The sequence below is a fragment of the Theobroma cacao genome, chromosome 3 (genome assembly GCF_053813885.1).
Source record: "Theobroma cacao isolate CCN51 chromosome 3, ASM5381388v1, whole genome shotgun sequence".
NCBI classification, from domain to species: domain Eukaryota; kingdom Viridiplantae; phylum Streptophyta; class Magnoliopsida; order Malvales; family Malvaceae; genus Theobroma; species Theobroma cacao.
In genome coordinates, this window is record NC_142641.1 from 15,907,087 (window position 1) to 15,919,496 (window position 12,410).

The 12,410-nt window shown below is 34.0% G+C and overlaps 1 protein-coding gene across 1 annotated transcript; it reads left to right on the forward strand.

Annotated features, from left to right (window-relative positions):
• The first annotated feature begins 6,313 nt into the window (after positions 1 to 6,313).
• On the forward strand, positions 6,314 to 11,536 carry LOC18604531 (2-isopropylmalate synthase). The gene is made up of 5 exons (XM_007037061.3): positions 6,314 to 7,021; positions 7,141 to 7,704; positions 8,452 to 9,726; positions 9,826 to 9,896; positions 10,608 to 11,536. Exons 1-5 carry the CDS (start codon positions 6,938 to 6,940, stop codon positions 10,900 to 10,902), a joined length of 2,289 nt encoding a protein of 762 aa, XP_007037123.3. The 5' UTR covers positions 6,314 to 6,937; the 3' UTR covers positions 10,903 to 11,536.
• Positions 11,537 to 12,410: the final 874 nt, after the last annotated feature.

The following is a 12,410-nucleotide window of genomic DNA, read 5'->3' on the forward strand; positions in this document are numbered from 1 at the left end:
AAACTTAAACTCATTTAATCCTTAATGTTGGAAGTCCATGCTCCGATATGGTAGCAAAGAAGTAAAAGATAGGGCAGCAATTGAACAAGATAGGAGACCAAAACAGAAAGTTTTTCGCTGTAGGGAGATTCAATCTCGGTGCAGTGAAATTGTAACCCAGAAACATAATGTTTCTCGCTGCAACAAATTGCAACCTAGAAATAGAAAGTTTCTCGCTGCAGTGAGAATGTATTTCGTTGCAGCGAGAAGCTACAGTGTCATTCTCGCTGTAGCGAAAATGCATCCTCGCTGCAGCGAGTTTTCGGCCAGCCTACCCTTTCAAAACTCGAGAGTTTCTCGCTGCAGCAAGAATCATTCTCGCTGCAGCGAAATACAGGGCATCAAATGAAAATTTCCCTTTCTCCCAAAGAAAACCACCTTGCTTGAAATGTTCAAAACCAATACGAAACACATAACAATTTCTCAAAGTTTAACATGTCAAGTTTCACATGCATTACAACCATAAACCATTATCCATCAATTTCCTATAACACACATATTTACATATGTATATATATATATATATATATATATATATATATATATACGCATATATCCATCATCATCATCACACCATCCCATCATCATCCTCACCAGCTCATGCGCACTCCTTACTCGCACATGGCTGGGTCATCACCGGGTTATGCGCACTCCCTACTCGCACATAATCGGGTCATCCTCGACTTATGCGCACTCCCTACTTGCACATAGCCGAGTCAATATAATTACACAACATTATATTCAAGCATATATGTATATCAACAAAATGCAGCCACATAGAAATCCATAATAACCACATATCATAACATAAATCATTTCTCAAGAGCTTGTTCCAAGGCATTCATTTTCATGAAAAATCGTATAAAATCATTCAAACGTTTGTCAAATACATTATATTTCCAAAATAAGTTTTGAAAGTAGTCCACTCACCAATTGATTGTAGAGCCTTTAAATGACTCCAATTCCTCTAATTGTCCAAATGAGATGATGGGGCTTCTTTAGAACCTAGGATCACATTTACACACTATGACCCCTAAAAGCTATCTCTAAACTAGCTTTCAATTGCCACATTAAATGGCCATCTATGTTCACTATCTTAATCACTAAAAGTAATGAACATAATCAACAATAAACAACTCATAAATCCCAATTACTAGCCATTTTTTGCAGCTAAAAACCAAGCTTAATTAATCACTTACCCTAGGGCTCCTTTGTAGTCAAATTCTCTCCCAATTGCTTCCAAATAAATGGTGTAATTCTCTCTTTCTCTCTCTAGAACGCCCAACTAGTGAAAAAAAGTATGAAAACCAGATTTTTGAAGGGTTTTAAAGTGAGAGGATGAAAGAGCTTAAGGGTTTATGGAAGAGTACACCAAAAGCATGAAAATTGGAGCTAGAGAGAGAAAGTTATGGAAGCTTGAAGAAAACTCCCATGGAAGAATTGAAGAAACGTGAGAAAGGAGAAGGGAAGAAGAAGACAGCTGCTGGAAATTTCAAGAAGCTGCTGGAAATTCAATATATTTATAGGCTAAATTTATCCATTCCCTTAAAATTACAAAAATGCCCCTCCACCAATTAACTTATTCTCCTCCAATCTTTTATGCAATCTTTTTGCTCTTTTAATACTGAGACAAGATCCATAATGGTCTAGACATGTTCGGGTTCGTAAAAACTTAAAATTTTAACCCGAGGTGAAAAATGACCATTTTGCCCCTATTATGAAAATTGTTGAAACTTCTAGTTTTCTCCGTGTTTTCATCAGCACACATCATTTATGCAGTCTTATACCCATTTAAGCCTTAAAATATGATAGAACTTTCTTCTGGAAGCTTATTAGAGAAAATGATGAAACTACCCCTAGTTCGTATTATTACATCTATACTTAGTTACAAGCCTATAGAGGTTAAGGTCTCACACTACTGAAGGCTCCAAAGACTATGCTCAAAGGTGGAAAGGTATTGCCTCGCAAGTCTAGCCATCATTAACAGAGAAAGAAATAACAGTCATGTTTGTCAACACTTTGAAAGCCTTATACTATGAAAGGTTGATCGGAAATGCCACCAAGAATTTCACAAACATGATTCTGTCAAGGGAAATAATTAAAGCTGCAATTAAGAGTGGTAAGATCGAAGTAGGAGACACCTCTATAAATAGTGAACAGACTTACTGGTTTTTCACACAACCAAGAGTGAACATAAGTTGTTTTGTAAGTCAAAAAAAGTAAAACACCTTCTATGATTCTCTTCATTCTTGAAGCACCATTAATAAGGCCTGAGGGTTTTAGAATGTGTAATTCCTCACAGAGGACTCTAGTAGCTGCTCCATAACAATGAGGATGAAGAAATCGTTTCATATATGAAGGAGGATTCGTAAAGCAAGCTTATTCAATCAAGAAGGGAGTGGAAAATTCATCTGAAAAGGTAGGCCACCTCTCAACACTTCCAAACCTAATTCTAGTTAATAGCTTTTACATTGGTCAAATACTAAACCTTTGTTCAAATTGAATGGATTCTAAGGTTGTTTAACCATGGCCATGGAAATCAAGATAAAATTAATCTAAAGGTATTAATAAATAACAAATACCAAACATCCTAACAAAAATTTTGATAGATAAATATGCAATCCAACAATTACTAACAATTAAGCCAAAAAAGAACACTCTATATTTAATTATTTATTTCTTTGTCTATATTCAGCAGATTTTAATGCAAAGAATTTTGTGGTTGCTTGAAGTATCAAATGGTGTGTTTTTCAATTGTAGTCAAAGTATGAATGATATATACACTACAAAAAAAAAAAAATAGACTTTTCTAATGAAATTTTTCATTGGAAAAGGTTAAAATTGTGTCGAAAATTTTTTCTAGTGGATTTTGACGAAAAATTCTGTCTTTGAAAGTCTAGCTGGTAATACTTTATGTTGAAAATCCATCAAATTTTTTTTGACAGAAATTTCTATTGGAAAAAAGTATATAATTCCATTAGAAAAGAGCTATAAAATTATAGGTTATATCGCATCAATTTCATCGGAAAAGACTCAAATTTTGACAAAATTTTCATTGGCTCCTACTGCTAACTAAATATAATGAATTGTTTGAAATTCTTTAGGTTTAAAATTCATAAACCCAAAATTTTATTGCACTTTCTTTTGTCTTCGAGTTTTTTAACTTCTTACTAGTATATATTATGCCTTTGCTTCACATCGATTTATCGTTTTATGATTTTGTAAGGACAAATAAGGAATTATGAATTTGTTTAACAAGCTATAAAGTGTTTGAATGCAACAAATATATCAGTAACTGAATTGAATTTCATAATTTCATACATTATAAGTTTTCTTTATCCAACATGTTGAATTTGTTGGGAGCAAAAGGTATTTAACCAAGAAAAATGATACGAATACAAGCTAGAGTTGTAATTAACATTATATCCATATCAAAGTTTCCATAATTCAAATATAAAATATAAAGTGAAACATCAAGCTTCATTAGTACAAGTTAAATGAATTGGAAGTGCATGGCAATTAACATGCAACCTGGTTTCCATTTTGAAATCTACTTGACGAAGTGGGGAGGAGATTTTGTTTTTTTAAGGAAGGTAGGTGAGTTAATTCATAGTTATAATACCAAGTGCATTAGCTGTATTGTTATTGCATAATATGTAGTGTAACAATTAATGCCAACAAAATCTAGAAAGTCATTAATATAATAATGATTAACATTGTAAAAAGTAAACATTAACTTTAACAAAGTAAAATGCAAGTATTGATAATGTTAATTTTTATTTTATTATTTAAAATATAATCTTAAATTTTTCTTACTAGTTTATAATGGCAACTTATGTTGATGAAGAGTTTAATATTAATGGGATTGATCAAGATTATGATTGTGAAAATATTTTAGATTTGATTGATAAGAATTATGATGAACAAGAGAATGTAGAAAATAATAATCAAGAGTGTTTAAAGCTATTTATTAGAATGGAGTTTCAATCATCGAAAGAGGTTTTAGAGTACTATACTCAGTATGCAAAACGTGAAGGATTTGGAATTTGTAAGAGTCATGTAAAGAAATATCGAAGAATTCAAGTGATGACTAGGCAAGAATTTGTTTGCTCAAAAGAAACTTATTGTGCAAATGAAATCTTGATAGCGAAGATAGAATTAAGCACTGACTATTGAGATAAGAGTGGGATGCAAAGCCATGATTTTTGTGTCCAAGAAAGCTAAAGACAAATGGTTAATTTCTAAACTTATAAGAGATCATACCCACGAGCTTACTATTGCAAGAAGTGCTCAATATTTACGTGTCCATGGACAAAGAACAAGAACTCAATGAAATTTGATTGGATTTATTTGATGATTCAAGAACTTGTCATAATAAAATCATGCTTGTTTTAAATAATGGATGGGGTGGCATTGATATGGTTGGTTTAACTAAGAGTGATATTCAAAATTATTTGAGTAGTAGAAGATAGAAACACTTTGAAAAAGGAGATGCATAGTTAATACTTACTGACCTTGAGGAAATTTAGTCCAAGAATCCGAGATTTTTCTTATGCAATACAAATGGATGCAGAAGGTCAACTAGCAAATTGCTTTTAGGCTGAATATAGGTTGAGAATCTTATAAGTATTTTGGTGATTGACAAATAGGCATAAAATGCCTTTTGTTCCTTTTATTAGAGTTAATCACCACCACTAATTCATTTTATTTAGTTATGCTTTTATTATGGGATGAGAAAGGAGAAACATTTGTTTGGTTATTAAACACTTGGTTGGAAGCAATGTTTGGTTAATGCAATTGCAAAAATGTTTGGCCTAATACTACACGCCATTATTGCATGTGGCACATTGAAAAAAAAAAATTCAAGAGAGCGTCAACTGCATGTACCACTAATTTGATGATTTCAAGAATTGATTTTTTTCAATGTATTCATTGTGCATTAGTTCCACATGAGTTTGAGTCCAAATGGGTAGAAATAATTGATAAGTACGATTTGTAGAAAAATAGTTGACTAAAAAAGCTATAATTTTCAAGAAAAATTGAATCTTGCTTGTGTGCTATGAAATCCCACCTTTTAGTTAAAGGATAGGAAGTGTAACTTAACTTGGTGAGTTAGGGATTTAAAGTTCTATGAATGATTTTGAACACTTTTTCGCTTAAAAACATCCTCCAAACGATTTTAAATGAGTCTCAAGAAAATTGGGATCCAAATGAGGCTAAAAGACTTGATTTTCCATTTACAATAAGCATTTTGGAGCAAAACTATTGAGACTTGGCTAAAAGGCATCGAGGCTTGATTCATGGGATGAATAATGCCTCGAGACTTCATATGAGGTATTGAGACATGATTGCCCAGGAAGAAAGTATTGAGACTTTCACAAGAAGTTTTGAGACTTTGGTTGAAAAACTCCAAACATAACCATTATATTTCAAAAGTATCAAGACCTAGACCCAAAGCATCGATACTTCAACGTCAGACTTCAAAAAATAAAAGGTAAATTTGTATTTTCACACTTCAAACTATAAATAAGGCTCAAATTTAGAGACCTACCATTCCCTTCATTATTCTAGCTGCCAAACCCTTTATTTTTCAGTCTTTCAACTCTCTTCCAAGCTTCAAACTCATTTTTCTTCAAGAACAAGTGATTTTCCCTCTATTTTTCACTCTCTCAACTCATTTCCAAGCTTTAAATTCATTTTTCTTTAGGAACAAATGATATTCAACCATTAAACTTGTTTTCCAACATTTTAGAGGTAAGGAGTTGCTTTTCCAGCATCAAAAGTTTATGAGTTTTCCTTTTTAGGTTTTGTCCATTTCTAAAAACGTGATTTTTATCTCCAATGTTAAGTTTTAAGCATTTTCCAACATAATGGGCTCACCAGGGTAATGTTATTCTTAACAAAAATGAATTTTAGAAGCTAGACTGTGGTTAAAATATAAATTCCAAATTTAAATAGAGATTCAACTAAGTTTAATTGAAGTTTCATGTTCATGGTTATGCTTAAAATGCAATTTACGATACTAGGAACATTATTGAGACTCAATTAAATGTTATTAGGCACGGTAAAAAGAGTTAATATGTTTGAAAAAATTGAATACTCCTCAAGAATTGGATAAGCTCCGAAACCTGTTAACCTATTCAACAAGTTTTTAGTAGTCCTATTGTAGTGTTCACCGATGATCTTAAACAAGACCCTTTTGGCTTTGCGTTTTATTTTTTAAAGATACGCTTTTGTCAATGAAAAAAAAACAATAAGCTCGAGGAATAGCTTGTCAGTACATGAGCAGAGAATCAAATAAAACCCCATAATATCTAGTTAGTGTGAGACTTGGGGATATATCCCTATGACGCTCTCTACACGCTTCACTAGCACGAACAATCTGTCCAGGTTTATTGCAAGTGTCCCAATTTGGTGCGCCCCTTTGACGTCCACAAGTGAATGGGAAAGGAAGGAGTATTATAGAGAAAAGCTAAATATGTTGACAAAAGAAAGAAAAAGAGGGACATGGCTGATCGTTCCCACTGCTAATGCTTTACGAGGGCGCTTCTGTTTCGTCTCGTCTGTTTCTTTTTGTTTTTGGGTTTAAATACGTGAAAATCCATTAACAGAAGAAGAAGAAGAAGAAGAAGAAGAAAGGTCTAAGTTCCCGCCAAGATAGAACCCATAGGAAAGGACAACAGCAAAAAAAGAAACCCCAAGTACGTAATAAGCCAAATAAATGAGAAAGAGAAAGAGACATTGAAAATCAGAAATTGTTCATCTTCTCCTCTTGAATCTCGGTATAAGCTGGCCTGGAATTGTTTCTCGATGCCCTGCGGCTGCGAATCATAGCTCTGTTGGGCAAAAATTCGCACTACACTTTCGGTTCCTCCGTTTGGGGGTCTTGATTCTAAGAATGGGTCCAAAAAGAGGCAGGAAGAAACGTAGGAGTTGTCTTTTCGACTTCCAAACCCTAATTTCTTCCATTTCTTCTCCACAGGTGCACCAATTTTCTCGTTCCATATTTTTAATTGTTTCTTTCATTTTCTCTTTCTCTGTTCTTTTCTTTCTCGTAATTTTTTCCTCTCAATTCACTGATTTTATTTGGGTTGCTTTTAGGGTCTAAAACCAGAGACGATGGAAGGCTTGTATTTACTACTGCTTAATTTGGGCTGCTCCAATTCTGAATCCAATTTGAATTTCTCCGAGACGGAATTCAATTTGAACGAGTTCAAAATCAAATTCAAAGATATTCATGAACTGTCCAATGTCTTATTCGATAAACTCGGTGCAAAGTTCAATGAATTATTCTCTGGTTTGAATGATGTTTCTGCTCATCCAGTTCAAGGACAATCAATCTTCCATGTCAATGTTAAAGCCGCTATTAAAGAGCTAACCTCGCTTTTGAGATGTTGCATTGTTGTTTTCAAGTTACTTGTGTTGGATCAGAAGCTTGTTATTGAAAAAGGTCGAATTCTTTTAGGGATACTAAGGAGATGTGTTTCTGTGAAGTTAAAGGGAGGGAATGGAAAAAGTCGTCCTAATTTTGAAAAGGAGGTTTCGCATGAATGTATGTATGTGGATGATGATGCTACTACTTCGCTTTTCGAGCACTTGGTTACTTCCATAAGTTTCTTAGAACCTTGTAATCCATTCCATGCAATCTTGTGTACTGTGCTTGAGGTAACTTTGATTACTGTTTTGAATTTTAAGAGTGCACATGCTTTGATTCAAAAGCCAATTATTCAATTGCTGTAAAGTTAATGCCTTCCGCAGATTGCAATAGTTGATTCAAGTAGGTTTTTTGTTTGTTATTGACCATAGAGTTAAACAAACAACATTTATAGTTTTGATGGAAGCATAGCTAGATATATTCATAGTAAAGTTGCTTTGTTTTACCAGAGAGGGAGGTAATCATCCTCCCTCCCCTTTCTTCATAGGACCTTAAGTTTTAGGTTTTGCCATGTATTGCTTTATTAAGCTGCTTTCATGTTTAGCCATGATATTCAAAAGTATCACAAGGCTCACATTATTAGATTCTTTTATCAATGAGATTTGGGACATTACCTTGTTCTTGGTCTCTGTACTTAGCTGTGAATTTTCCTCATAGACTGCTGATATTAGTCTTTGTATGCATATAGCTATATTTTTGTATTGCCTAGTTAAACTCTGCTACTTCAGTTTTTACTTGACTTAAGCATGAACTAGTATTTCTTCTTTGGTGGCAGTTATGCTCAGAAAATAGGGCAATTAGTCAAACTAAAGGATTGGCTTGTTTTTGAGGTTTCTAGAGTTTATTTACACTCTTTAAAGTGATTTTGTTTTTATCATGGATAGTTTATGGTAGTTAGGTTGCTGCCATGAAAAGCTTACTATTAGACTATATTTTTAAGCAGTAAAAGGACTTAATACTAAAAGTACCATGTTTAGGTATTTGCAGATGAGCTTCTGACGCATGAATCAGTGAGGCAGTACCTTTTGCTTGTTGACTCTCTCTCTTGTGTCAATGAATTTCTATTCATACGTCACTTTGGCCCTGGTAATATTGGAAGCGTTCTGGAGGTTTTTTCTGCTCACTTTATTCTCTCTATTCCCGATGACCAAGCATTTAAGGATTTCCTTAATAGGCTATTTTGGCTTCCTGACAATAATTTCAGAGTTCCTGAAATGACATTGACTACAGCCTTGTCATTGCTGCTCAACCCCATCATGTTGTCTGCACCGAAAATGTTTCAGGCATATTTAATTTTATTGGTTTCTGAGGTCATTGGAAGTGGCATATTGTTCGAGCATATGATAATAAGCAGTGAACTGAGATCATACCTTGCAGCATTTGAAAGGTCAGTTGCCTTGTACACCAGACACATGTCCAATTTGAACATGAAAGGCTACCCCATAGTTGATGATGATTCTTTTGTGAAATCACATTTTCTTGCAAGTAACAGTCAGATGGATTTTGAATCTTGTCTTTTGCCAGCCACAAGAGAGAAAATTCATATTCTGATCACAAAATGTGAAAACGTATGGAATTCGTGTTTGAGCAATACTTTGCTAAAAACAAGGTCTGACCTGGTGGCTGCCTCTGTTGCATACACAAAGGAGAGCCTTCATGTTATTGAGGAATCCTCTAGAGATGAAATTCTATCAATCTTAAGCTGCATAATACTCAGGGGTTCTTCTGATGATGTTGATGACACTTTACTGCATAAAAAGGAAGATACTAGTCCTCAAGATATTTGTCTTCTTGCATCTATACTGAAGCTAATGAGTAGTTCAATGTTACAAGCTGTAAGGATTCTAACAAAAGGCAGAAATTCAGGGTCTTTGAAAACATTGGAAAACGTTGCATTAAGTAAGGAATATGATTTTTTGGTGGCTACTTTTAATTGTTTTCAACAGTTCAGTGTTCGTCTACCAGTTCAAAAGTTCTTGCATGACATGGTGGAAATTCAGCCAACAAGGCATAAGAAGTTCAAGTGGATGCTTGTTCACTTTTCAGGCTTGTTGTCGCTAAGTTATGCTAGTGGGCTTGATTTTCTAGTTAAGAATTGCATATTTACACTGATGATACTATTGAATTTTTTTGTTTTCGAAGAGGGTGATTTACATGCTTTGGGATCATTACTTGGCTCAGGGGTAGAAACTTCATCTCATAAATCTCGTAGTAAAGTCAGAAAATCTGAATCTTGCCATAAAGCTAGAGAGGTAAAGCTGACACCAATGGTTTCGCTCTTGTTTGTGGTTTTGTCAATCTCATTATGTCTTTGGCTTCTGTTCTTAATGTAATTGAGAATAATGATTCAGGTTCTTGCGGGCCGAAAATCTAGCCGAGCAGTTGCACTAAAATTTCAGAAAATTCGTACGTTGTACTTGGGGTAGGTTAAATTTTTGCATTTATCATATTAGCTTGTTATTGCTGATTATGCCAAGTGTGTAACTGAGCAAATTTGTTCTTTTCACTTTCCTAAAATTTTGCTTATCAGTATAAATTTCAGGGATTCATTTTTAATTTTAAGTCTTTGACAGTCCTTTGAATAAGACATTTTGAATCTTGCTTTCCCTCCCTTCTGTGTGCATGTATGGATAGGTTGCATGATATCTGCCTACTTGGCTGATGGTGCATATATGTTCTAGTTTAGGATTTTAGGTTTAATATTAGGATGGAACAAAAAGGATCAGGGATTTATGAGTTGAATAGGATTAGAAAAGTATATATTCAGGGCTGAATGAGTTATTTTAGGAAAGTTATTTCTGGTCCTGCTTTCTTCTCATTCATCTTCGCAAAAGGGGTCTTAGACTATGTTTTTTTGCTAGTCTTTTGGAGTTCAAGAAAATTTATATTGTCATATCACATTAACCATTTTGTGACCACTGGAAGCCTAACTATGTTGTTGCTATCTATCCTTCTAGGAAATAATGGAAAGTGTAATAACTTAACAAGGAGACTCAGTTCCTGGTTTGGTTAGGTCAAAACACTGTTTGGGGTTATTTAGAGTCCACTGACACACTTCCAGATTAAATTTCTGGACATCTATTATTGTTGTATTTTTACAAAAATATCTGATAGCCTTTTCTTCATTTTGCAGATTGGATTCTAGTACAAGTTTAGAACATTCGCCTATTGTGAATCATGTTGAATCAGCTCTTAGCATAGAAGAGAATACAGGGAGAACTTGCAATGGTGAGATTTTTCTCAGGTGCATATCAGAAGGCTCTCGAAACTCATCTGATATTGATGATTTAGCAGACTTCATTGAGTGCCAACCGGGAAAAGATTATTCTGACTGGTTGAGGAGTCGAGAAAAATTTAGACGGTGGAAAGCTGAGAAAATGGCAAATTTGAGGTGGAAGAAAAGGAGAACTTGTCTGAAGAGAGCATAGGTTTTTTCCCCTTTTTAAATTTTTTTTGGGGTCAGATTAAAGGTTCAAAGCAACAAAAACTGAACCATAGCAACAACAGCTTGCATAGACGTTCAGGACTCCCTAACTCTGAACAGGGAGGTACAAACTCCAATTGCAGGTTCCTGTTGCAACAAAAGTTTCAGTTCTGGAATTTTCTTATCCTTGCAACAGCATCTGCTACCGGTTTCCTTCTCTGCACATGTTTATGACCCTATATAATATTAACCACATGCCTTGCAACAGTCACGGATGGAAGGCTTAAGCAAGTAATTGTCCATTTAAGTATTTTGTATCACCACAAGCTCCTAAAAGGCATCCAACTTAGCTTCGAGTTTCTCGATGCACATTTGGTGGATCTTTGAAGGAGTATGTAATTGTCTATAGTTTTTTGTTTTCTTAATTTAATTTTATCTTTGTGGTACATATGTTTTGTTTCAAATGTTAAAATGTTAATGGACATATATTTTGAAGGTTGTAAGTAGGGATACCTAGCCTGCCAATGCAAACTCTTTGGTTTAGTTTTATCTTGGGTAGACCCAGGGCACAGCAGGGTGAGACCCTCATTAAAGTTCATGTTTAATCAATTACTCTCAACTAAATTCTGAATAACCAACTCTTTTTAGCCCTATTTTTCCAGAATACCTCTCCCATCATGTAACAACTAGGAACAAGTAGCTTTTTAGGATAAATTTTTTATTTGTTCTTTTTAAGTAGAGAGATCATGCATCAATCAATGAGTCAAATATTCGAATGCGTTTTTGAAAATCCATTCGTTGAACTAATCAAATAAACTAAAATATTTATTCCAATGGCTATACACAAGTAATTTTAGAATGGTCTTTTGAGCATTTGAAGAATTTTCATTAACCACAAATACCCCTAAGCATCACCAGTTTTCATCACAACCACCAATTGTTTAATCTATCATGCTTACACAATTTTCTGTGCACTTCTCTACCCTCTTCAATTCTATTTTTTCAACATAGCCAATTATGCAACAAACAAAAGAAATCCAGTGCTGATATTCTGCTGGCAGTTTTGTTTTTTTTTTTTGGTACAAGGAAATTTTACATGTTTCTTAAATTGTTTTGAGAGATAATAAGAAGTTTTATTATAATAAAGGGATATAATCACAAACTTATCATCCCTGCCTTTATGTTATTTCAATCAAATAATTTTATGAATTAAACATCTCCTTTATTAAATATCAAAACATAATCTCAAAATAAATAAACAAAAACAAAACCCCTACATGTAAACATCAAAATTTCACCCTGACACAAGTTTCCATCAAACTTTCACCAAAAAATGTGAAAGCAGAGAACAAATAAACAGCAAGCCACAATCCCTCCATACCAAGCTACAAAATTTTCAAGGCCTATTGACATCCATATTCCCTAAGTTGGGGGCTAAAGAATTATCCCTTCTTGGAATTTTAGAGAATTGAACAGATTTCATCGTCCTTTTCTTGTTATGTTCATAGTTTT